The 27,847-nt window shown below is 38.2% G+C and overlaps 1 protein-coding gene across 7 annotated transcripts; it reads right to left on the bottom strand.

The window, feature by feature from the left end:
• Window positions 1–620: 620 nt before the first annotated feature.
• picalmb (phosphatidylinositol binding clathrin assembly protein b) lies at window positions 621–27,822 on the bottom strand. Of its 7 annotated transcripts, XM_053507389.1 has the most exons (23): window positions 27,629–27,822; window positions 20,973–21,115; window positions 20,802–20,877; window positions 20,617–20,719; window positions 19,500–19,593; window positions 19,212–19,323; window positions 13,768–13,874; window positions 13,643–13,684; window positions 12,792–12,877; window positions 12,322–12,445; window positions 11,315–11,448; window positions 9,484–9,575; window positions 9,199–9,348; window positions 8,856–8,939; window positions 8,474–8,563; window positions 6,044–6,154; window positions 5,782–5,889; window positions 5,646–5,676; window positions 5,468–5,567; window positions 5,325–5,384; window positions 3,733–3,837; window positions 3,444–3,555; window positions 621–1,921 (listed from the first exon to the last, which is right to left on the bottom strand). In XM_053507389.1, exons 1-22 carry the CDS (start codon window positions 27,756–27,758, stop codon window positions 3,463–3,465), a joined length of 2,175 nt encoding a protein of 724 aa, XP_053363364.1. In that variant the 5' UTR covers window positions 27,759–27,822; the 3' UTR covers window positions 621–1,921; window positions 3,444–3,462. The 7 variants fall into 7 exon arrangements, with proteins under 7 accessions (XP_053363364.1, XP_053363358.1, XP_053363360.1 ...); XM_053507383.1 differs by lacking the exon at window positions 8,856–8,939; XM_053507385.1 differs by lacking the exon at window positions 8,856–8,939 and having other exon boundaries at window positions 11,315–11,442.
• Between the last annotated feature and the right edge of the window lie 25 nt (window positions 27,823–27,847).

Genomic DNA, 27,847 nt, shown 5'->3' with positions numbered 1-27,847 from the left:
TTAATATAACCTTACATCAACAAATACACACACTCTGAATGTTAGTTTTTATCTTTAAACAATGACTCAAGACGTATCTCTTTCTGCAGTACTTGTACCCGACCTCATCATTCTGTAGACTGCAGCCCAATTAAGCAACCATGGAATGTGCTGGGCAAACAAGTCCAATCCACAGAGGCCCACAGCACCCAAAGGATCTCTTCCCATTGCTTTGGTGGCAGACACCAAAGGGGTCCGAGACACCCCGGAACCCCAACACCTAGGTGGTTTTGATATACATGTTCAGTCTATGAGTAAATTTAGCTATCGGGTGTCTTTTTCGGTATATATAACCAGAAAATTATTTGTACTCATCTATATTTTATGTTTCTGTCATAGGTAACTGTTATTTGTATGAGCATAGTGTATTTTACTAGATATGTATATGCTGTGGTTTGACCTCATGTGTGTCATAATAGTTTTTATTTATATAGTCCTGTGCATAGACCTACATAGACCTCATGTATTGTCTTGTTTGGTTCTCAAGAGTGCTGGATGCACCTGTGTTGAAAAGACATTTAAATTTTACTTGAAAAAAAAGAAAACTACAGCCTTAGTAAGTATAAAGATGACAGCATGTGTTGTGGAAGCTGCACTTTATTTGAAAAAAAAGTACACTAGTTTTCTTACATTTTTAAATATGTAAACAAAAGAAAACAATCTGTGAGGACAACAATATTTAGCAGAACGTCAATAAAGTCAGGTTCAATCAAATTGCTTTTCACATTTCAATCCATCCTTCGCTAAACACCCAGTATTCAGTATTCGGTATATACATAACGCACTGGTCAACAGCGCTCAATGTTTGTTTTGGTCAAGACATTCTTTTTGTATTTTACATGATAGATATACAGTGATAAATATGACCTTTGTCCATTACGATATCAAATTAGGCAAGTGGGCCCAGCTAGTAGTCCTGGGGGAAGTGGCTTGTTTTTTCTCAAATCTGAAACATGAGGGCAAATCTTCACATCCAGAGAGGCAGCCATCTTGAACTGTGTATGTGAGACAATGGCATGCCATGCATAATGCAGAAACACATCTCTTCCCAAGTGCAACACCAAATCAGTTCACAAACCCTAGGCGTGGTTACCGGCTATACACATTAGCAAACCAGGTTCTAAATCTTATCTGCCCAATACTTCTGGGTTGTGAATGCTTGATCTACAAAGCATATTTCTAGACATGAAACATAGAGAATACGTAGTGTTCTATATTATTTAACTTACAGGTGTAATTTTCACATAGCTAGTTTAAAATCTCTAATTGCTTTAATCGCCTTATACAATCCAACACCCATGTGTAATGTTAAATTATTTAAAGTTTTTCCAATGCATACACATTCGTACATTTTGTCTCTTTTTTGAGTATAAACCATAAATAAATACAAACACACAAGTGAGGTCTATTTGTGAACGTAATTAAAAAGACAAAACTAAACAAAGTGGTAAAATATCATCACTGTATCCTAGTTACTGTTGGAGTTTCTGACTGAGATAGGGAGATTCCTGCCTCTCTCCCCGGTTAGAAACAAAAAAAAAATAAACAAACAAACAAAAAAAGAACAGTAACCGGGAATATTAACATTGATTTTCTCACACAATGTTAAACTCTTTCAGTCCCATTTACCTAACTTTAAAGATTATAAAATGCATGAGGAATCCCCATCAGGGTAGAACAGCAGCATCACTTCATATCGCAGACAAATTACAAAATGATTCTAATAAGCTCTCAGTCTTATTACACCTTCAGTTCCTGCACCGCTGATGTTTTTAGACATGTTTGGTTCCTCTGAAGAGCAGGACAGCACAGACCACAGAGCTGCGCTGGACAATGCTTTGACTTCAGGGAGTGAATTCAGCTTGAATTACATAAACTGCATCTGCAAGAACAATGTTCAAAGTTTTACTGCAGTCAAATGAAATATAAACACTACCAGTCAAACAGTTGGACACACCTTCTGATTTTATGTTTTTTCTTGATTTTTTTATTTTTTCTACATTGCAAAACAATGCTGAAGGCAGCCAAAATATACAATAATCTCCTTTGAACAGCTGATATTGAGATGAGTCAGCTACTTAGGCTCTGTAAAGCCTTCATAATGGATCATTTTTGGTCTTGCTTTCTTGGAATAGTCTCTATGAGATCTGGTGGAAACGGGAGGGGTTTAATTAAATATGGATAATAATTTCACATGTGCAATTACATACTTTTGAATTCTTCAGGATTGTTGTAGAATGTAGAAAAATATAAATCCAAAATTGTGTCCAAACGTTTGACTGGTACAATACAAAGTAAGACTCGGCTGTGGTTCAATTTCAAGAGCATTCAGATTAGCCCAATACTTCGTCTGCAATTTGTTGCATAATTTATATATAAACATATTAATTTTAGTGCATCAATTAATTCATTAATTCAGTGCATGACTTTCAGCAAGCACAGGAGTACTGATAATTCATTCAACACGGAACAGAAAGCAGTTGCTGCTATGGACTGAACATTTTAAGTATGATTTTTTCGCAAAGAAAACGGTTTTAGTTTGTTTTACATAAACGAACATTACTAAATGTGTGTATTAACATTTCTATTAAGGTTGGGTAACACTTTAGTACAATGCATTACTTGAATACAATGCATTACTTACCAAAATGCAGTGGTTACTAACTATATATAAAGGAATGTATGTATTATCAGTCCAATAAATGAAATGCTCACATACATCATCAACCCTAATATTACAACTGCTCAAGATCGTCGAGGCATGGCTCTGCAGGGCCTATGGAGGTGTGCTGTGTGCTAGGGCTTTTTTGGATCAGATGTTTGTCTGGTGCATTGCATGGATGCCTGAATGGGATCTGGGTATTCTGGAAGCCAAGTTGGGGGTCTTGGCCTCTGTGAGCACTAGGTGTTCTGGTGCCTTTCTATCATAAACAGCATTAACTTTTTTTTTGCAACTTTTTGCATTGGCTATTCTGTGGGAAACTTGGGTGGCCATGATCCTGGTACCAGTTAATAATCGATTATCAATGTTAATTTGTTAATGTTTTGTGATGTTAATATTATGGCTGATTGGTGTATACTGCATACAATATATCTAAAATTTACACAGTAATCAGGACACGATAAATGATCTATTAACTAAATGTACAACAAATATTAAAAACATATTTAGAAAACAATAAGCTAACCTAAAAACTCATAATTGGGGCTTAAGGATCCATTTAAGAATCCATTTTCAACCTCTACTAGCTACCAACAACCCAAACCGAAAAGGTGGATGGTAGCTGGGAAAGAACAAAAAAATGTTTTACAGGTCTAGACAATGCCACAAGTCATGCAGTACCTAGACAAAAGGACAGGGGTCATGCAGAACCTAGATTGAAAACACAGGGAGCACGCAGTACCTAGACACGAGATGAGGTTCTACAAGAAATCCTTGAGAGAGAGCTGTGCAAAGGGGTCTTGTCCTGGAGCACGAAGAGGGCTCTGACTGGAGGGACTAGAGGCAGCAGAGGGCTAAAGCAGACGCCATGATACGAAGAGAGAAACACAGAAGGAAAGAGCTCAAAGAGGTAAAGGTAGGAACAAACAAAAGAGAAAATCTAGAGCCAGACTGCTGTCTGAAAGTCAGATCTTTTGGTCTTATGGCCAATATAAACTTAGTGGACCAGTTGCACTCTCTAAGCACCGTACCTGTGCGCTGGACACTGTTCCAAATGGATTGGACGGCCTCATGACAGGCTGTGTGTACATCATTGTGGGCTGCGTCATCATGGCCATTGAGGGCAACTGTGGTGGCTACAGAAAGTCATGATTTGAAAAAACATAAAGAATAATATAGAATCTTAGAGATAAGAACAAATTAGGTAGACAGTGAGTAAGTAATAGATAATTAATTTGTTTTATTACATATAACATTTATTATTAAATAAAAAAGCACCTCATTGTGCACAGTAAAGACTATTAGGAACTGATAACACTGCAATTTTCTAGTCAGAAATTTCTTAATATGTGATTGCAACAAACCAAAAAATAAATACATAAAAATAATTAAACCCAAAATATAAAGTAAAAAAAATAAAAAATTAACCTGCACTTTACCTTTAAAAAGTAAAATAAATCCTGACAGATAAGTGTACCCGTTTGTGCCGCAGGCACTTGCGTGTGTGTGTGTGTGTGTGGGTGTGAAGCTAAAGTAAGGAACCCCTCCCCCTCTCCCCCTTCTCGTTTTACAGTTACTCTTACTCCACACTTTTCACTCACACGCACACACACAAGGGAAACACTGTTTTATCGGAAAAATAAACAAGAAATCTCTCTAATGACACTCGATTGAGCGACACACTAACGGAATCACTGATGTAAAGTGAAAATAAAACAAATTAACCTGCCCTTTACCTTTAAAAAGAGCAGTGTTTCTGTGTAGAGCAGGGAGAAAAAGTGTGTGTGTGTGGGGTGGGGGCACGGTGTCCACTGACACACGCAGACTGATCCAGACAAAGAAAATGGATCTTTAACCTGGGGTCAGGGGTAGCTCAGTGGTTAAGGCATCGGACTACGGTTCAGAGGATCCCAGGTTCAACCGCCAAGTTGCCACTGTTGGGCCCTTGAGCAAGGCCCTTAACCCTCAACTGCTCAGATGTGTAATGAGATAAAAATGTAAGTCGCTCTGGATAAGAGCGTCTGCCAAATGCCTAAATGTAAACCTATCTAATAAGACTTGCTTTTGCTTTACACGCGCTCTGTACACAAGAATACAGATACAAAATATGTTTTACAATATGCACACACACGTGGTCACAGTGTTGTAGTAAACAGTACACGCATGCACGGATGTTGCATATACAGTACCAGTAGGAGACGCGCAGTAAGACCCAGCAGGGGAGACGATTTAACCACAATTCCGCAGTGCAAGAAAGATAAAAACCGTTGGCTCAGTTGTGATCATATGACGCTCGGCCTCAAAACAAGTAGCGCATGCGTAATACATGATACTCGGTACTAGTAAACCAAGACTTGTTCGTTTTCCAAGTCAAAATTTATTAAAAAATCTTTGCTTGTCTTGCGGAACACTTGCAAACCATGTTACTCGCAATCCGAGGTTTCACTGTATTTGACTAAATTCAGTCATTTAAATTTGAATACATTTTCATTTGCTATGATCTCACTTTTTGCAGTGGGTGCGTGCTGAGGTAGCTGTGAGCTCTGCATGGAGTAACGGTGCAAAACCTTGCAGTGGGTTTATTTTACCAGAGGGTGAAATCCCAAAACCTCAAAATACGTACCAGGCCATATCCCATCATGCCTGTTGGAGTTGTTGCAGGGAAAGCCATAACTGACGGAGGCTACAAGACAAATTGGGCACTGGTGAAAACATAAGCAATTTACTTTGCCAAGCTTTTTATGAAAAAAAAACTCCAAAATGTACCATTGAGACTGGGTTCCATGTAGTGGAAGGGGCTGCTTTGGGCTGCCAGTTCATTCCACCAGTCAGTTTCTTCTCTCCTGGCTGGTTCCAGTGGATATCACTGTCATCACATTAAGAGAGTCAGTTAGTGCTGAAAAAGTGAATTTATTTTAACCATTTAATAATTAAAAAAACATACTTTTTAGTGGTGCCATTTCCAATTCCCAAGTCTGAAATAATTGAAATTTAATTGATAATTAATACATCATGAACATTGTCTGCAACAAAGGCATAACTTGTAGTAATTTATTAAGTAATTCTATACACAAACTTACTTCCAACGAGATTTGCTAAGGAGGAGTCTAGGTCATTTGACATGAGCTTTTCCGGGTTCTGAGATGAAGGCTGATTGGAGCTGGCCATTGTGGGCTTTAAAATGCCACCTAAAAGATAAAACATTTGCATTTGCGTGATTGGACTAATTCTGACTAAAGAGAACAGCTGATTTTTCATCAAGAGAGCTAGAAAAGCACAGGCAAAGAAACTGAAATCTTAAGTACTTGTGTGATACACAGTGTTAAGTGTAGTTTACAGTACCATTGGTGTCCAGGTTACTAGAGGATGCAGCTTTGTTTCCGAAAACAGACTCAAAGTCAACATTCAGCTCCCCTGTACTCTGTGGAGGAGGAACCTGTGGAGGCCCATATCCTGTTAAAGACAAAAACACTGTTATTTATATATATTTTTCTTCAATCGTAGATTCTAGTAAGCTGTAGAATTGAACATAATGCAAATATACTTGAATAAACTGGAAATGCTTACACACAAAGAAACAAACAGTATTGTGCAAAAGTCACGCTAACAATTTTATTGGTAATATTGATTGATGTTAGAAAATGTCCTAGAAACTTATGTCCTGTTTTATGACTGCATGTGTCTGTGCCAATCAGACAAAACTTTCATTTCAAATATAACTTTTTACAGCCAAAATTAAATACTTGCATTTAGCACTTATGGAAATCATGACAGATGTGTGCCCAAGCCATGCTTCTTGGATTTCCGCTTGCCAGCAAGCTTCCAATTCCGCACTATCCCTGGTACCCCTGGTAACATTTGAAAACTTTTTCTGCTGATCCTCTTGAAGTTTGGCATTGGGTTTATTTGCACAAAATCCAGTCAGTAAAACAGCAACACAGCTCACATCATTTTAATGCCCACAGGCATCTGGAGCAGGCAATTCAGCATGACATAAATCTCCAGAATTTATATTTACAGCACTTAATAAACTGCTAGTCAGTGCGTTTACATGCACAGTTAAGTCGAGACATGGTTACAGCTTGACTAGGCCATTAAATTGGACTATTGTCCTCGTCAAATTATACTACCATGGCATGAGAATCGATTTATTGACAGACGTCGGTTCGACTGCACTACGAAAGGTGGCGATATTCCCCCTGTCAGCTTGTCAGTATTGTATTCCCAGTGAAGCTATTGCCTTACAAAACAATCGATAAACAAGTTAATGGTAAAATGGTAGCAGATTGATGTGCTGTATGCTTTACTCTTTTTCTATAAATTAAATTTACATGATCCCTTATGGCGTTATCCAAAGGCAGATGCCACCGCCATATTGTTAGCGGCTCCTTTAACTGACATATTCTGCTCAACTTGTGGGTGAAAGCCTGGGGTGGGAACCACCCGCATCAATCTGAGTGTGCTAGTCTGACTTAGTATAATTTCAGACGGACTTACATGATTACAATTTTTTTTAAAACCTCCTTTAATGTCGGACTAACAGAATGTCATGTAAACGTACTGAGTGACTAAGCTGTTCAGAAACACCAGAACACAAAAAAGTCCTTATAAAAGTCTTGATTACTTTTTTCTAAAGGAATGCCAAATAATGTTGAGCCAATGCTTATGGTTTGAAGGGAATGTGGTACCAAGTGGGATTACGAATGACCAAAAGATAATCTATTAGGGATAAACTCTAACAGCATATTGTACATAGTCAGGACCATCCTTAAGTCCTACAGTCATGAAGGAAGACACCAGTATTGACTAGGAGGTATACATCATTCAGCCATACCATTAACACCACAAAACATTAACACAAGAAAAATTGCCAGTATTATATACTGTACTAGCAATCTGGTAACAGGATCATGGGCACCCAAGGCTGTGGTCTACATCCCACAGCACCCAAAGCATCTGCTGCCAATGTCCTGGTGCAAGACACCGCAGCACACCCACAAGCATCTTGCCCTAAAGGGACCAGGTGCCACAAGACGAACCTATACAATATTATGAATAATGTTTTGTGTTGTAATGTTCTGTCTGATTGGTGTATGTTATCCTAAGAAATGCTGCTGGTTCATTGTACAAGAGATCCTAGTTTCTTTCCCAACTTTCCAAATTTTAGTTGTCCAGATCATTGCCATGAGAGTTGACTCAGTGAGCATGCTTTTGGAGCTTCCTGTAATTGACCAAACTCACCACTAGACCATGTCACCTGTTATTTAATTAATGTATTTATATAAATTCAAAAACTGTTTATTAAACCTTTACGCAGCTTTGCTCCAGAATCATTCGTTCTCTGTGATACTGTAGAACAGTTCCATTGATTTTGACACTGATCTCATTTAGCTTTCAATCTTTTGAATTTGCGTAGGTTATGCCCTGTAGCGCATTGCCCAGCCTTTTTCATGTTTTTTGATTATTGCCTTGCTCTTTTGCTTTCGTCTTGTGTCGGTGTTAATAAACTTACAACCTCTTTTCCTCAGTCAGTACAAACTGGGAAACCTGAAGTAGAATCATTATTCATGTATTATTTCACTATTTTATTTTATTTAAAAAAGTCATTTCAATTTAAACAAGCAGAGACGTTCAAGTCAGGCAAGAAGAACAGCAGACAAAACTAGAAAAAGAAGCAGGAGAGGAGAACAGGACACAGAACAGGACTGAGAGCAGACACAAGGAGCCAAAAAGAGTTATAGGTAAAGCAAGCTGCAGTCACAGGCCCCCTACCTCGAAACAGACCTGCTACAGTGGAAGGCTCAGGCGGGAAGGGAGAGGGATTTGTGAGATGCTGGATCATAGACGCTTGACCAAAAGAATCTAACACAAGATTGGAAAGAAGGAGAAATTGCATCTCGAACATTAGAGGCACTTGAGGTGTGATGTATTTTATATTAGTCTGAAGAGTCAACACTAGAGCCAAGGTCAATATTTGCATGTAGCAGATGTACCAGCCAGCACTACAGTACGTATCCTTGTTTGTTCAAAAGACAAATGGTATTCAGTGGAGATGATAAGCTTCTAATGTACTAAAGATCATCCCTTTTGCACGGACTCAGTGCCCTATGTTTCTTGAAGAACATAGGTAGGGATGGTTTTTATATCATACTACCTGAGATTAAGTGTTCTATCTGCACTGTTCTTTTGTAATTGGCTGATACGGATGAGCTTGAATCAAAAAAGGGATTGTACTGATCTACAGTGGAAAAGGAAACAAAGCCACTTTTAACTTTAAAGTAATTACATCTTTAAACCAGATTATAATATATAAAGGGGTATTATTATATAAACACAGGCATCTGCTGAGGAACTGTATGTGTAAAAAGTAATATGCAGTAAACAAATATGTTTACTCCCGTATATTTCAAGAACTCACATCCATGTGGTGCTATTGGTAATACGGTGCTTATAACACAAATATATTGTGGAGGAGGAGGAAAGCAAAGTGCGTTTACCACCGAATAGCTCATGCCCTGATGTCCTAGAGGGAAAACTAACACCGTCAGATGACACAGGAGGTGGATGAGCAGGATCGACATGTTTGGTTAGAAAAGGGTTTAGGGTTGGGATGGAGCCTTCGACAGCTTCGGAAGAAGAAAAAGGATCTGAGCAGGCAAAAGGCAAGAGACAGAAAAAGAGGAAGAAAAGAACAGAACAGTCAAACAGAATGAAAACATAGAAACGACTATATCGTGCAGAATCTCTGACACCAACACACAGAGGTGTCAGATGTACAGTACCTCCCCATGGTGTGGTCAGTGAGGGTCCGGCCTGCACGGATGGCTGGAAAGTGCTCTTCAGGTCAAAGAGGTCGCTCTCCATCTTTAAGGTGCTGAGAATAAAGGAAAAGTTTTTAAATGCAGTTTGATATTAGTGGAAAGAAACGGTATTGGATTAAGAATTTCCTAAAAAATTGGAAACAATAATTTTTATTTAAATATTTTTTAAAAAACATTAATCTCTGGTCAAAATAACCTTGAATATAATTAGCTAAATGTTTGTTAAGTGATAAAACATTGATCAATCCATTAGTACTAATTTTATTATTGCTTATGGTAATTCATAATAGTTGTTAAAATTCTTGCATTTAAATTTTATATTAATACTAAATCAATAACTTCATTCATTTCAGATTTAGTAAAGACAGAAATAAGTAGAATTCAACACTATTCAAAGAAACACTGGCCTAAGGTGAGTAAATATACTGTTTGTTTAAAGCTATAGAAAATGTCTCGGCGGTGTGGAATCTTCTGCCACCTAGTGTCTAATTTTTGCATTACATGCATACTGTATGCCAGTTTACCATTGTGTACATCTAACTTACACAAAACTACTTGTGTACAAACTAACTTACACACTTCTTTAATAAGATCTAAAGGAAACAGTGAACTACTGTCACTGAGAAACCTGCTCACTTGCTCATGATTGATCTTGGTATGCTGTAAGAACATACACAGCAGGTTGACTGGACGGATGGGCCCCACCCTGGAGATATCCTTCCTGGGGCTGTTGAGATATCATCGTAGGTTTGTGTCTAATTATTCAAACCTCATTAGCTTGCTGATTGATCTCACTAGGATGGGGGGTGCTAATGCTCAGATCAGTGCCAGTAGGGTACCCTGCTTCATTCCCTGGACTTTATATCTATTTTGTATACAGAGTCAATGACATGGCAGGCAGTGGACTTGGAACTGTCCTGTTTCAGGTGCTGGAGGGTGAGGACTGCCTGGTGAACTGCATCACTGGGGATCTAATGATTCTTCTATGGTTCGTTACCACATTTGCCCGCAGCAGCTGCACTACACTGGCATCAGTTGTTTTAAACTTGATGAGCCCTGGCCTGGATTAAGTGGTGGGTGTACGTATCAGGTGGGAGCATGGTTTAGCTCTGTGCCACAGCTTAGCCCTGTACTGCCACACTATTTTTAGTTAGAAAAAGTAATTATTTTATAAAGACATTTTTTTACTAGGGATAAACTGATACCTCTTTTTGCCAGTCCAAGCATGAGTCAGTACAAATACTTCCATTTGAGTGCTCGCCAATACAAAGTACTGATAGGAGTGTTTGCCATTGTCCCAATGTGAACGGAGCTTTTTTGGAATGCCCCATGTGTGAATCATATCAAATGCACCTTCTATGGCTTTGGTAGTGTGAGAATCTCGAAAATGCTTTGCATGTAGAACTTTGCATACTTGCTGACATCAAACAAAGAACACACATTGTTCCTGTAGTTCATGTTCATGGTGAGGCTTTTTTGCATCAGCCTCCGCAATAGTACTGGAACAGATTTATGAGTACTAGTGTATAAGCATTGAACTGGACTGACACAGGTACTGGTACATCTCTACCTTTTACAAAATAGAACACCGTTTGCCACTATGTGACAAGCTATGATCTTGTACCTGCAGTATGTGTACCTCAAGATCTCTACTTATGTGTGTATTGACATATATGATACACATTCGCCACTTAAATGTGAAACGTTGACTGCTAAATTAATACTAAAACATCTAATTGAAGAAAACATTCTGTCTTTTTAAAAAGGTGACAAAAATGTTTAAAAGATTTACCCATTAGAGCAGCTTGGGGTGGAGAACAGGTCAATGACAGGAGCGGTACTGATGCTGGCTGCTGTGGTCGACACCGGAGATGTGTCTGTAGTGGCAAACGAGGGCCTCTTAGAGAGCTCTTTCAACCTCTGTTCCTGGAGAGGCACACATTAGGCCAGGCACATGTTTAAATGTTCATTAGAATCATTTAAATATAAAAAAAAAAAACGATGCTAAAAATTAAAAGTGTGGCATACTGAACAAAACATACATTTTTCATTGTGTCATGGTTGAAGTTCACACTGACGAATTATTCCAATTTATGAGACAAACAATATTTCTACTGAGGTTATATTTGCTTTTCATCATTCAATTATCTTCAGCAGACACTTGATCCTCGTCAGGGGGAGGTATAGGGGGGCTATGGTGCAAGGCAGGAATACACCCTAGTCTATTGACACTCATTCACTGCCAGGAGCAATTTAGCCAATTTACCCAAATTTTCTTTTTTATCCATAGTAGATATCTAGGCCCTATGGAGAAAAGAATTCTCATAACTCAAAAATGCTGCATTTTTTTTAGATACAGTCTTTTTAATCTTAGAACGATGAGAATTTATGGAAAACCATCTGCACTTTTTGGGATATAATAAGGGTAATAATAACCACTTTCAGCCCCTAGCAACGTCGTTGGTCTTTCGGCTGCTCCCGGCAAGGGGTCGCCACAGCGGAATATCCAGTCCGCACTACAACTTGGCACAGGTTTTACGCCGGATGCCCTTCCCGATGCAACCCTCCCAATTTATCCGGGCTTGGGACCGGCAATGCATCCAGTGGCTGGAGTTTGGGCACTGGCTGGGAATTGAACTCGGGCCTTCCGCATGGCAGGCAAAACACCTACCACTGAGCCACCAGTGCCTATTTTTCAACCCCTAGTAATGATATATTATATAACAATTATAACACATACAGGATGATTTGATACGTTAATATCACCCCTGTATATTTAACTAGGTTCTGATTAGTCACCTTCAGTGCTTTGAGACGTGCCTGCTCTTCCTCCAGCGCTGCCTGTTTTTCTCTCTCGTCTACTTTGGTGAAAGACATGCCAGTGTTGGCGAGGGACGATACCGCGTTGGACAGTGTGCTTGCCCTGTGAATCCCAAAAACATTACTGCAGATTTCAGCTTTCTGGATATAACTATGTGCATTTCACAACTACAAAGAATAATATTAGGCAACTTGCTACCTATATCACATCTCCATCAAAAGACATATTTCTTTATTAACTTAGGAGTTGCGTAATGCTTATATTTGCACTTCAGGTTCTGTCTATCTATCCATTTATCTATCTAACTTGTCTTTAAGTTATGGTCTATTCTGGTAAAATTCTCAGGATTACAAATTTGAGAGAATTCATAACAGCCGGTTCTTATCAAGGGTTAAAAAATGGTTAATAAAGCATGCTGATTCTGAAAAAACATGCCTGTGGAGCCTACCTGCTGGCCGCGGTAGAGTCCTTGACCTTTTTGCCCTCCAAAGAGGCCAGGTGCTGCTCCAAAGCATCCAGGAGACTGCTGGGTGCCTGAGGCAAAGCAAGCAATTATTCAGTTCAGCCATGTGCTCAGGTAACACAACCCAGACAAGACATGTCACTAACAAACAAAAAACCCATTAAATCACCTATAAAAAAAAAAGAAACGTAGCAAAAAACAAGTGCAGAAAAGGTGAGGAAAGAAGTACTTACACATACTGTAAACTGAAGGTAGACAGGAAGTGGAAACATAAGGATAGATACAGAATATAAAGGTGGTATTGATCAGAGATAATTGTTTTGCACTTCAAAACAGCTAATATACATACTGTTTATTGTTAGTTTTATTTATAAATCAGGTCCATAGCATAAAAATTTAATTTTAAAGCATTAAAGTGTTGCTTGGGCTCAGTTTTTAGAATTAGACTGATTGCACTGTTATAACTACATAATGGCTGCTTTTACACCGTAATGTAAGGAACAAATATTTTACATAGAATCATTTTCCAATCACCTAGTGATTCCCTGTGCTCAGAACACCTTTATTTGCTGTAGTGGAAAGTTTAGAAAAGCAAAGTGAAGATTTTTTTTTCAGTTACATGCGGATCTTTAGGAAGATTCATGCATTATTTTTTCATTCTTTTTACTCAGTGAAGAAAACTATAATAAGGGGGTTTAAAGAATAACAAGGTCAGTCTCTAACAGAGCAAAATAAAGTTACTGCAGGGGAAAATAGCAGAAACGAATTAGAGTTTGGGCACCCTGATCAAGATGTTCTCTGAGGAGCTAGTGCACAACAGAAACGTGTGATTTTACCTGAGAGAGATCGGGAATGTCCCCTCGGTCTATCCCCACCTGCTGTCAAAAGACAAGAGCATGGGTGTTAAAACAGCAATTAATTTTTACACGTTTTTATCATTACTACAGCAAGAGAAAGTCACCTCGGCCACTTTGAGGAACTCAGAGATACGGGTCATTCTGGTGAGGAATTTTTTGTAAATGTCCAGTCCTTCTTTGCACTGAATCTTCTTCATGTCAAAATACTTCTCTGTGGATAGAGAAACAGTTTTGTTTGTTACATTTCATAAAATATAACTTAAAGAAATAGAAAGTTCATCTCCTAACAAATAATAGATTAGCTCTCCGGAGTAGCTTAGTAGTTAGTACTGACGCCCTGCACCTCCAGGGTCCGCGTTCGATTCCTGGCCAGGTTCAATTCCCGCCTCTGTGTGCATGAGTTTTTGCATGTTTCCCTGTGCATGGTGGATTTTTTACCGGGTACTGTGGTTTCCTCCCAAAGTCCAAAGACATGCAGATTAGGCTAATTGGCATTTGCAAATTGCTAAATACAGTTGGGCAAAAAAAATATTTAGTCAGCCAACAATTGTGCAAATTCTCCCACTTAAAAAGATGAGAGAGGCCTGTAATTTTCATCATAGATATACCTCAACTAAGAGAGACAAAATAAGAAAAAAAAATCTGGAAATTACATAGTAGGATTTTTAAAGAATTTATCTGCAAATAATGGTGAAAAATAAGTATTTGATCAATAACAAAATTTCATCTCAATACTTTGTTATATACCTTTTGTTGGCAATGACAAAAGTCAAACGTTTTCTGCAAGTCTTTACAAAAAATATTTTTTTGCCCCACTGTAAATGAGTGTGTGTGTGTGTGTGTGCCCTACATTGAATTGGCACCTTGTCCACCCCGCCTTGTGCTCAAAGTTCTAGAGATGGGCTCCAGGCCCCCCGCAACCCATTAAAAAGGATTAAGCAGTATAGATTAGCTTAAGTCTTCTCCTAGTACTCAGAAACTGCTTAGAAGTGAAAACTTGGATTACGAGCATAATTCGGGAAGTGGGCTCGTATTTCAAAACACTTGTAAACCAAATAAGATTTTTCCATAAGAAAAAACGGAAACTCAAATTATTCGTTCCACGGCCCCCAAAAATAAATACATTAAACCAATTAACACAAAATATAACGTAAAAACAAAACAAATTAACCTGCACTTTACCTTTAAAGAGTAAAAATAAATCCTGATAGATAAGTGTTTCCGTTTGTGCGCGCATGCACTGTGTGTGTGTGTGTGTGTGTGAAGCTAAAGTAAGCTCGCCTCTCCCCCTTCTCGTCTTACACAGTTACACTTCCTTCACTCTTTTCACACGCCGCACACACACGGAACACTGTTTTATCGGAAAAATAAACAAGAAATCTCGGAATCACTGCTGTAAAGTCAAAATAAAACGAATTAACCTGCACTTTACGTTTGAAAAGAATCGCGACAAAGCGGTGTTTCTGTGTAGAGCAGAGAGAAAGAGTGCGTGTGTGTGTCTGTGAAGAGAAAGAAAATGGATTTTTAACCTGTCTAATGAGACTTGCTTTTGCTTTACATGCACGCTGTACACACACGCATACAAACACAAAATAAAATATGTTTTATGCACATACGTGGTCACAGTGTTATAGTAAACAGTACATGCGTGCAGGCGATTACCCTCAATTCCGCAGCACATGAGAGAGAAAAACCGTTGGCTCAGTTGTGATCACGTGGCGCTTAGTGTCAAAACAAGAAGCGCCGCTTGATACATGATACTCGTAAACCAAGACTTGTTTGCTTTCCAAGTCAAAATTTATTAAAAAAAATATTTGCTCGCCTTGCGAAACACTCGCAAACCGCATTACTCACAATCCGAGGTTTCACTGTAACTGACTTTGGTAACAGAAGAGGATATGTAAATTCTCAGGAACTATCCATAAATATGTATTCTCTTACCATCTGCGATCATCATAATAATCTGCCAGACTGAGGAGTGTATGTTATAAATCATTGTTCCGCAAGCTGATTAAAATAGCATTACAACAAGTGAGGTTTCCAAACAACAGTAACAGCAGTAACAATACAAATGAAAGAAAGGTTTTGTCTGTACATTGATCAAAACTCGCCCTTTCAATTATACCTTTTCCTTTTTCTACATTGGAGGATGCTAAACCAGTCCTGGTAATGTTTTTGTCTGTATGTTTGCATTTTAAATGTCTGTCCAGCCAAATTTGTCACGGCATTTAGCAAAACTGGTTCGACAGAATTTAATGAAACTTTGCCAGTCCTTCTGCATTTGCCTGAAGTTAACTCTGTGCCATAGATTAAATCAAACTGTTGAGTAGAAGGGACGTTAATATCAGTTTTGTGCCAGATGACCTCACAGTAGCCATCGTTTTTATTAGACGCATACAGTGCTTCTGCCCTCGAAGTAGGGGGGGATATATACGTCCCTCAACAGAGCCAATCAATGCAACAGTTTACTGTAAATACAGAGTATAAGGAAGACACAGAAATTACAGTCATGTGCCAGATGTAATGATCTACCTTCATCCTGAAATAATAATATCACTGATTACATTAAAGCTGATCATCTTATTTTTAGCGTTTACCTTTTAACTATTTGTAAAAACTCTTTTTAAAGCTCTTTATATAAACTCTACAAACGGCAGCTGACAGAGTTTATATAAAGTGTGTATATAAATATATATAAATAAAATACGTGTTATTTTATAGTTTTGAAATCCCCAGTATTGTTGTAGAATGTAGAAAATAAATCACTAAACAAAAAAAAAAAAAGAAATTTGCAAGTGACCCCAAACCTTTGAACGGTAGTGTCTATATACATATATATATATATATATATATATATATATATATATATAAACTTTAGTTAAACACAATAAGAAAAAAGGATCTTTCTAAGGCGGTTATCAGAAACGCCCACGTTTGTAGCGCACTTTCTTTATAAAGTATTGTTTGTTGTAGGCATGAATAAATTCCTAAATGTTAATCAGAAATTTTGGAACTAGCAGGAATAACGTTAGGATAAATTAAGATGTATTGTATTATAACACTGCGGTAATGATCATGTACAACCATGCGAAAATGCAAAGATTTAAGAGATGAGCTGTAGGTTTGCAGACAGAGTTTAATAATCAGATTTCAGGTTTAAATGTCTGCTGATTCCACAGTAAGTAATCTATATCGATCATCCAGTGAGCCATATGGGTCGGCAGATTCGCTCCCACAGGTTAATAAGCTTTTACCCTCATGGCTTTAAGAGAGTGAGTGACCATACGCATTCAGATAAACTTTTTATTTAACGTTAAAATACAAGCTGACAAAACTGACTATCCAGTGTTAGTTAACGTGTTCTGGGCATTATTTTGCCTCAATCTAGGCTACACCCAAAAAAACTGTCTCTGTGTTTACAAACGTGGGGTCTATAAAAAAGGCTGCTCACAATTTGTGATAAAGCGCCACCATCAGTCCTGTGTCATGCCAACAGTAAAGCACCCTGAGACCATTCATGTGTGGGGCTGCTTCTCATCCAAGGGAGTGGGCTCAATGACAATTTTGCCTAAAAACACAGTTATAAATAAAGAAAGGTACAAAGTTGCATTCTCCTAGAGAAACTTCTCCCAACCATCCAAGAACAGTTTGGTGATGGTCAATGCCTTTTTCCAGCATGATGGAGCACCTTGCCAGTAGACAAAGGTGAGAACTACGCGGCTTGGGGAACAGAACATAGAAATTTTAGGTCCATGGCCAGGAAACTCCCTGGACCATAATCCAATTGAAAACTTATCAATCCTCAAGAGACAGGTGGACAAACAAAATCACGCCAAGCATTAATTGTGCAAGAATGGGTTGCCATCAGTCAGGATGTATCATGCCAGGATGGATTGCAGAGGTCTTGTAAAGAACGGTAATCACCACACCTATATTGACTGTTTGCATAAACTTAAGGTAATTGTGAATAAAAGCCTTTTTAGCCACTTATAAAATGCTTGTAATTATACTTTAGTATACCACAACATCTGACAAAAAGATCTAAAAACACTGAAGCAGCAGATTTTGTGAAAAATAATATTTGTGTAATTTCCAAAACTTTTAGCCATGGCTGTATATCACAGTAAAGGGTAGAAAAAGATCAGGGGTGATTAAGTAGTTTTTTTACCTGCAGTTTCAACACGGCGAGGTGAACACATTTTTTATACATTGATTGATTCTAGCCTTTTTTCTTAATTATTTTTTCAAGACTGTCCTGTATCAGTGAAAGGAATTCTCCTTTTTTTAACAACATGAAAGGATGCAGGATCATTTCATCACTAATGAAAATAAGAGCGTAATACATGCTAATACAAGTTTTTATGGTTTTGTTCTGAATTGGTGTTCTATTTAAGCATTTTCTGCAAAGCACAAAGCTGCATTATGAATGTTACTGTACACTGTGCTACATTCGTTGTTCGCTCAACTGGTCCTGATAAGGGGATGCCACAGAGGACCATCCGAATCACACATGCAGCTTAGCATAGGTTTTATGCAGGTCTTTTCTGACACAAGCCTCCTATTTTTCCCCTGACTTGGAACCAGTACTAAGGATGCTTTGCATCTAGTGTCTGGTTTTTGGGACATTGGCTAGAATTTGAACCTGGGCATCCCAGGTGGCAGCTAAAGCATGATTTATATTCCTGCATCAAGTTAATGCCTCCTTACAGTGTAGCCTGACGTGCACCTCCCCAGAAACGCAAGCTAACGTTGTGATGAGGCAGACCGCAACAACTGTGATTGATTTCCCAGGACGCAGCTTCTTCTTCTATACATTTTTATGGCACACAAAACCCCACCACCAACTAGTGGTTCGGCAGTGTAATTGCAAAGCGACACAGACACACCAGCACACAAGTGTAAATGCTCGCACTGCTTAGAACACGCGTAGACTTGACACAGAGGCATAAATCAGCCTTATGAAGGCTACCACTGAGTCACCAATGCCCTTTAAACACTGCTACAGTATTTGCAATAATTTAGAATAATGTCTAAAGGAACTTGGGGTATTTGTCATAACTATTTTCATTAAGCATTGTCTACGGTAGGGCTGTTTAATTCCAGCACAGTTTGAGAATTTCTCTGCTCAATCTCAGCTGATTCAGCTTATCTGTTAATTGCCATGCTCAATGGGCGGGATTAAAAGTTGACGAATAACAAACTGTGCAGGACACTGGCACCCCCAGGCCTGGATTAGAACAGCCATGGCTGGAAGAACTTAAGACAACTTAACAACAATATCAAAAAGCTACAAATTCATGGAGGAAAATAGTATACGTTTGCAACACTATTACAAAATAAAAATTTATATCCCGAATAATTGTGCTTAATTAATTAGTATTGTTATTAAATACTACTACTACTACTAATAATAATAATAATGATAATAATAAAACGAAGACGTTATTATAAAAGTACACCATGAACTGAAGCTGTTAACTCTTTTGTGAACATGCATGAAAACTGAATACATTCTTTCTAGCATACATGGATGTGTGGCATGCTTTACCCAGCAGGTTGATGATCCCCTCGTTGTATGCAGCAAAAAGCCTGATTGAGTCTTTGAAGAGGAGCATGAAGGCTGCATTAATGACCCCGTTGGTGAGCTCATTGGCATTGACCTGAACAAAGAAAAATAATTAGATTTTCCTTACAAAAAGATTTACTGATAAACAGTAACTTTTATCACACTTAAGAAAAAGATCTGATGGAAAGCGGTTCACTCTGTATGAATAGTAATTCCATCAGGTCTAGATCTAGACCAGAATATGACATTTAGGATCGTGCAAAAGCTTACATTAAAGTCTAATAGGGCGTCCATTTGGTTCTGGATGATCGGGATGGTTTTGAGGAGCTTCTCTGTATTCATGGTTCTCATTACTCCATCAACCCTAAAGGAAAACATTATTGCGCATTATTTCAGTGGTTTGTCCTAAAAATTAGGTCTCTCAATCTGATGTTCATAATTCTGAGATTAGAGCTTTATACAACAGTTAGTTCCGACCAAAGAATCTAATTGGACGAGAGGCTTCCCAAAAGTTCTAAGGACAGTTCGATCATGATTTAATAAACTAACTGTCAGTCGCAGCATGGGTGCAAATAGGATGGTACAGAAGAGAGAGAGCAGCTACATGCCAAAACCCACATTTAACACTAGTCATAAGCCCTATTCGGACGGGACTAGTTTTCCAAACGACGTTTGAGTTTGAATTAGAATTTTTCTCAGACGACGCCTGTCATTTCATGTATGCATTCGGACGGGACTAACATCTCCGTGTTTATTATGGGGGTAGGAGTGTCTGTGTTTTACATGTGGACGTTGCACAAGATCACATGTCCACATCTACATCCATTATTGGTGCACAAACTTGAATACCGGCGCGCTAGAGATAGTACGGTAATTCATGTTGACCAAAACACAAAGGAAAACGCGTTTTGGAAAAAAAAAATTCAGCAATAACAGACATTCACATTTGGACGGGATTAGATTTCTCAGAGGACCTCTGAGTTTCCTGAAAAACAGTATGTAATTTGCTCTGGAATTTTTACAGAGGTCGTGTGAGAGAAAGACAGACATGGCAAATTCGAACGGGATTAAAATCACAAAGTACGTCTGTGAAACAGAAATTTCTCTAACGACCCCCTGTAAAACTAGTCCCGTCCGAATCGGGCTTTAGACACACTTTAGGGCAAGAAAACACATCTGATAATGTTATGTCAACAACTTTTTCTACTTAGAAGTTGTTTCTAAGTCATTCCGAACTGTTGTATAAAAGCAACAGGGCTGCTGATATTCATCACAACGGCACTCCCTCTTGGGAGATATTGCTTAATTATACTCATAGACAGTATATCTATATATTTTTTAAAATATGATAGCTAAAAGAACATATGTATTTTATGAAATGTCTTACCCACGCTTTACTTTTGTAAAATCAAAAGCCACCTGTCGATATGACACTGCTTTTTCATTTAGATATCGGCTGTACCGCCGAATAAATGTTGACATGTCATAACCTATGAGAAACCAGAAGTAAAATAATCAATACACTTTATATACACTTAAAAAATTAATTCCTGGAACTTTCACGCATCGTACCTTGTAGTCCACTTTTGTCCAAAAAGTTACTGAGGTTGAATAAAGTATTCCTGGAGGCCAGATACTGCACAAAACGCTGAAAAACAACACCAAATATAATAGTGTTTCTTAGTATATTAACATTTATATAAATAACCCTGAATAGTAAAAATGGTTGACATCAGCACTGACCTCATTGCCGTAAACCATTAGGTGGTGTGTTGTGATGAGGGATTTGAAGACGACCACCCAGCTGGTGTTGGTGGTCCTCTCGAACAGCGAGTCAGCCAGCTGAGGAATGTTCACGTTCATCTCGTTGGTACAGTGGATCAAATCTAGAAAGAAGACAAATCAATGCATGAGTCACTAAGAGTTTTTTTACTCTGTAAACCAAAGAACCACACATTGGTGGAAGCATACTGTAGTTTGGAACCACATAGCATTTTAACCAAGGAGTCGAATAAGCAATACTAAAGATGTTTCATGACAGGGGATTGATATTTATTCAATGCAATAATAAAATGCATGTAGAATTTTTAGTTTTTTAACATCAATGAAGGTTCTCCTCTTGAACTTCGATTTACTATTAATGTTGTACATTTTGTTATTTTTGAAAACTAAGTCAATAGCTATAATTTAATTATATAGTTATACCCAGGAAATAATCTTTATAAGTTATTCCTTACAACTTTGTGTTATTCCTAGTAACAAGTGTTATTGTTACTTAATTTACATGAATTAGGTATCGTCATTCACCATACAGAACCGACATCTTTAATGCGATTGTACCATTCAAATGTTTTTACTGTGGCTGAGAGTCTTTTCACTGTACTGTGCTTAAAGTCTTCTTAAATGTCCATCATTGTCTATAATCCTAGAGATGGCACACTCTAAACTGTACATACACTGGCATGCACCACAAAATCCTATGTAGCAGAAGTAAAGTTTGTTTAGAAGTAACATTTATGGTGATTGGCATACCAGAGATACATGCTGCTGTGGAACAATATACAGTGGAACCTCGGATTGCGAGTAACTCGGTTTGTGAGTGTTCCTCAAGACAACCAAAGATTTTTTATCAATTTTGACTTGGAAAACAAATCAGTCTTGGTTCGCGATTGCAGAGTATCATGTAACACGCATGCGCTACTCGTTTTGACAACAGAGCCAATGGTTTTCTCTCTCTCTTGCACTGTGGAATTGTGGGTAATTGTCTCCCCTGTTCGGTCTTAGTGCGCATCTCTCACTGGTATAATCAACATGTACTGTTTATTATAGCAAACGTGTGTGCGCACGTGTAAAGCAAAAGAAGTCTTGTTAGAGAGATTAGTGTGTCAGCAGTTATGTGTGCGTGCGCATCATTGGACACCGTGCCTCTTCACACACCCCTCCTCCTCTCGCTTTCTCTTACACACACGCAGGCGCACACGCACGCGCACACACACACTCTGCTTTACACAAAAATTACTGCTCTGTCGCGATTCTTTTCAAAGGTAAAGTGAAGGTTAATTTGTTATTTGTTTTTTTTTACTTTACAGTGATTCTGTTAGCGTGCGCTTACGCGAGACTTATTAGCAATGTTCCTTGCAAAGCACAAAAACACTTTTCAGTCGGGATTTATAAGGTAAAGTGCAGGTTAATTTGTTTTATTTTTACTTTATATTTTGTATTGATTATTTTTATGTATTTATTTTTATGTATTTAATTTTTATTTTGGGCTGTGAAACAAATAATTTGGGTTTTCATTATTTCTTATGGGAAAATTCGCTTTGATTTATGAGCTTGCTTCTGGAACAAATTATATTCATAATCCAAGGTTCCGCAGTACAATTGTTTTTGTTTAATTAAATTTTAGGCAAAATTTAATACTCTTGTATTCTTGAAATTATAAAAAAAAATGCACACAAGCTACTGTACCTAGAAAACATTTTGGTGAGTAGTAGGGTTGCAAACAACGATTATTTTAATAATCGATTAACCTGTCGATCCCCCCCACCCCCACCCCCCTTCTTCTTCGATTAATTGGATAAAAGCCGAAGACCAAATAAAAGCATTGTTTTCCAATCCTTCATTCAAAAACAGAACTAAAATTCTAAGCTTTACATCTGCCAAATATATACAGTGGAATCCTAGGTTACGAGCATAATTAGTTTCTGAAGTGGCTCGTATTCCAAATCACTCGTAAACCAAATTTTACACGCACGCTGTACACACACACATACAGACACAAAATAAAATGTTTTACCCACACACACGTGGTTTACTGTTATAGTAAACTGTACACGCGCGCCTAAATGTTAATTATACCAGTAAGAGACGTGCACTAAGACCCAGCAGCCTCAGCTATGTATCTTTTCTCTACCTTCCGCTCGTTTTTTCAAAATTTTGCTCCGTCCTGTCTGTGAGGCGCCAAACTCTGCTAGCATCAGTGTGCGAGACCGAGTGTGTTCACTCCGCTCCACGCTCAAAAGCCAATGCTTTTAGTAATCGATTTTATTGATTCGTTGTTGCAGCCCTAGTGAGTAGATAAACCAAGTACAAGGTAATGTCATTACAACTGTTTGATTATTTTCAAAATCAATCTGTTTTTGATAGAAAGAATAGAGTGTAATATACTGCAAATCATAAAGAGTTTTATGTTTGCAGAAAAAATAGAAAATACTTTTTTTTAAAGCAGCTTACTGTAGTTGTTAGTATATGGTATAAAGAGTAAATACAATCCTTTAGCCAAACTGTATGCCAACTCTGCAAAATGTAGATATCCTGCAGAGTACACAATTATGCTCTTGGTAGAGAAGTACATTCTTGCCCACTTTCAGATGCTCCCTTACTGACTCAGTTACTATAAAGCACCGGTGATCTGTGTTTCAAAGTAGACAGAGTAGTTTCAGCTGGCTTTACTTTAGGATAAAATGCAAAAGATTATTCAGCCCAGGGTAAGAAAAGATATATTTTGACCTTTTTGTGTGTTTCTTTTTTGAGAAATAGAAGAATCACAAATGTGCCTTAACTTAAAACCAAATCTACCTAACTTTAAAACTGATAATGCTGTGTTTAGGGCTTCATCTTTCGTGTCTATTCTATTAACAAAATATATAATCCATATTTCACTTTAGGCCAACTTTATTTCTACGCCCATATCTTCAACTCCAGGCTCTAAACATAAGAAAAAAAAGTCCTCCACTCCTCTACTATTGCTCATGACTCACTTAAAGCTTTCCTAGGCTCATACTACACACTCAGTCAGTGTTTTTCTCGCTACGTCGTACACAATGACAAATGACAGATTCATACTAAACTGACCATATAAGACATCCACATAGTAACTATTAGGCAATATAATGTACTGTAGCAATAACACAGAGAGAAGGTTGAAAGGTTTACTTCATATTCAAAAAACTAAATACCAAAAGGACAAGCAATCACTAAAGAGAGAGAGGATCAGGAAAACGATAAATATAAATAAACAATCCAGAATATTAAAATACAAGCACAAAGTCTAAGGCTCAAAACTGAGACTTTTCAAAAATACACTACTACCTGGAGTGAGTAAATAAATGAAGGTGCAATGTGAAACAGGTGACCCAGAGGTGGACTAGTATTCAGGTAACAGGGATCTATGTGATGTGAGACTGTCACAGTTATACATTAAAGGCAGCGGAATTAAGAATTTCACCTCTCCTTTAAATAAAGCTGAAAAACAACAATCACTTTACGGTAAATCTTCTACGTTAAACGGCTTGTACGGGACTGATATTCAGCAAACGTCTTTTTTAGTTTAGTGAAAAAGGAAGCCTGACTTCTAATAATATGTCTGCCAGGACGGGTTTGAAACTGCTGCCAACTTTGATTCATGCTCTACTGTCTCAGAGGACAAGCAATCCTTCACCATACATGGCTTATAGCTACTAAAATAGACCAAAACAAACTTATGTTGTACAGTAATAGATCTTTTACAGCAATTAAGAAACACAAAAATAGTACAGACAGCACTGGACAAAACAAAACTTTAAACCATCTTAGTGGTCCAGCCATTAAAGAAATGCTTTGAAAGAGGGGAATACACACTGTCCACCACCACACAATTCACACAACCTTGCACACATATGCATACACTGATCAGCCGTAACCCATATGACAATAATATTGAGGAGATCCTCCGTTTGGCCCCAAAACAGCCATGACCTGTTGAGATATGGACTCCGCTAGACCTCTACAGGTGTGCTGTAGTATCTGACATCGAGCCGTCATTAGATAATTGGACTTGTTCTTCCAACAAATCCCTGCCCATGGCTGCCCATGACCCCGTCACTGGTATACCGATTTTCCTTCCTAGGACTGCTTTTGGGAGGTCCTAACCCCCGGCAGACGAGGAACATCCCACAAGAGCTCCAGTTTGGGAGTTGCTCCTACTCAGTTGTCTAGCATAACAATTTGGACTTTGTCGAAGTCACCCAAATCAACTTATAGGGACAAATATAATCTATAACTGCCTAATATACCCCACCCTCCCACACTTCTAGGTGCCATTGTAATGAGATCAAAATTCTTCACTTCGCTTGCCAGCAGTTAATGTTATGACTGATCGGGTTAAGTCAAATACAAGTATTTATACCTGCAATGCAACTAAGACTTAAGAAATTGCTTGGTTATTTCCAGGCATCATGAGCAGGCTTATCCCTGGGACCAAATAAGTCATAGCTATTTCTACTCCTGTGAACCACATGCTTTGAATGGTTTTGCATTTTCCATGCTCATATACTTTTAAAGACCTAATTCAGCACATGACAGGCTTCAAACTCCATACATAGGCTGGATCAGATTTATTAAAGTATATAAAACTCTTGGAGAAGTAGAGCCTTACAAATGGACTGTCTTACTGATTTTTTTGATCCTTTAAGAATTTCTGCATGCAAGAAATCCGAGACACGTAAAGGTAACAGTAAAGGTAAAGGTAATAAACGTAAAAAGTTATACTTTTCTTTTAAAATGCACAAGAATTACATATTGCACGAAATCAGAACTACTGCTATACTATACTGCTTATCCCATACAGGGTCGCAGTAAGCCTGGAATTTATTCTAGAAACATTTAGGCACAAGGTGGGATACACTCTGGTCAGGGTGCCAATCCGTCTCACGGCACACATTCGCGCGCACACTCCAGGAAATTTGGGAACACCAATTAGCCTAATCCCAGATTACTACTACTAATTGTTAAATTTTATGCAAAATATATGAAATAACGATCACTGTCAACTGTTGTCCTAAAGTATATTATCTCAGTTTTGTTCAGGAAAAATGATTGCATCTCTTCAAAGGTGATTAGTGGGGGGCCTGTAGCCTATCCCAGGAGACTTTAGGCACAAGGTGTCATATACCTTGGACAGGGTGCCAAGCTATCACAGGGCACACACCCTACAGGCAACTTGGGTACGGCAATTAGCCTAATCTGCATGTCTTTGCACTGAAAACCAGAGTACCTTGGGGAAACCCACCCAGCACGAGGAGAACATGCACACAGACCCAAGGCAGGATTTGACCCCTGGACCCTGGAGGTACAAGGCCACAATGCTAACCACTATAAGTTTAACACGAGTCAAACTCTCAGCCTTAATATGTTGAAGCGTAAGTGTCAAATACAGTGGCCCCTTGGCATACAAACACCCCCACCTAGCAAATTCTCGCTGTAAGACCTAAAATACATCCGGTTGTGCGTACTTCGATAACCATTCAAAACTTGTCTGCGACAGTGGAAAGCCAAGCAAAGGGAGTTACATTTTTTTGGTGTGTGGTTTTGTTTTGATTTTTAGATTTAGTAAGATTTAGTAAAGACATAGCACCATGGGTCCCTAGACTGTTAGCAATGAAAAAAGATGCCAAGTTTTATTTATAAGTTAAAGATAAGTGAGATTAAATATCTATTTATTTCATATTTTACTTCTTTTGCATGTCTTTTCTTAATGCTTTGCTTGTTTTTATATGAAGAAATATAATTATAGTGTTGGAAATTGATAATATGGGTAATATTTAAGGGTGGCTGGAATGGATATGCATTTATATTATTTTCTTATGGGAAAATGTGTTTCGCAACACGAAATTTCGATTAAATTTGTATGCCGAGGTACATCTGTACATCTTCAAGTTAACAATTCTCTTTTAGTGACTGGAAGGGTACGAGTTCAAATCCCAGCCAATGTTGAGCCCTTGAGAAAAACTCTAAACTTCTTCACACTTGTGTTGTTCTGAATCTATATTTAAAAACATAAAAATTATCTGGTGAATGAATGAATAATCTCTGGGATGCACAGGACAGTGATGAGATTGCAAACCATTCTTTAGGATATTACACAAACTGTCCAGAAATCACATCAGCATCACTTTAACACTGAAGTGACAGCAAAAACTACATTTTCTCAGGTGATTGCGTAATTTGTGTTGAGTGAGCGATGACTGAAAAGCATGGTAGAGTACTACCTGAGACTAATGTAACCCGGCTCTCTGAACAGATGTGGAGCTGATTCCGTTTCCTGCCGCTGCAATGTAAAACCCTCAAGAGATTATTTTCATCTTTGTCTACACAGGCTACACCTGGGCCTACATCAATATCATACGTGCAAATATATGGCCCTAGATGTACAGGCAAAAATCTTATGTCGTTCAAAATAACGTGGACGATAAATCAATCTTTAACTTTATTTATAACTATTATAATAACTATTAGCTTAGCTGCCCATTGTCGCTGCTGTTAACGTCGCCATAACAATACAAGCCGAAGCGGGAATCTCGAGCATCTTTCCATCTGTACTGCGCCAAAATCTTAACCTGTCAGGTCGATTAAATACTCACAATCCAAGTGTTTCTTTTTAGGACCCATGATTTCGTGTGTGGTCGCCTTGCACACGGTTTTGGACACGGCCGAGCCGGTAACGCTGTGCTGAGCGGCCGTGATCCTGTCCGTAATGCTCTGGCCCGACATCTTCAGCGCGGCGAGGCGGTTAAAGGGGAAAAATGTCGGATTTTATATATAAAAAAAAAATGTTAAAAAATAAAAAAAATAATGACAGC

The sequence above is a fragment of the Clarias gariepinus genome, chromosome 11 (assembly GCF_024256425.1).
Source record: "Clarias gariepinus isolate MV-2021 ecotype Netherlands chromosome 11, CGAR_prim_01v2, whole genome shotgun sequence".
NCBI classification, from domain to species: domain Eukaryota; kingdom Metazoa; phylum Chordata; class Actinopteri; order Siluriformes; family Clariidae; genus Clarias; species Clarias gariepinus.
The sequence above is the reverse complement of the archived record's forward strand: the minus strand, read 5'-3'. Positions and strand labels throughout refer to the sequence as shown.

What these genes read in the sequence shown, in the direction of transcription:
- picalmb (XM_053507389.1), bottom strand. Translation starts at nt 27,758, where the DNA reads ATGTCGGGCCAGAGCATTACGGACAGGATCACGGCCGCTCAGCACAGC. An exon ending in AGTTCCTCAAAGTGGCCGAG is followed by an intron (nt 13,685 to 13,767) that starts GTGACTTTCTCT and finishes GTCTTTTGACAG; the next exon opens with CAGGTGGGGATAGACCGAGG. An exon ending in ACATTCCCGATCTCTCTCAG is followed by an intron (nt 12,878 to 13,642) that starts GTAAAATCACAC and finishes GCTTTGCCTCAG; the next exon opens with GCACCCAGCAGTCTCCTGGA.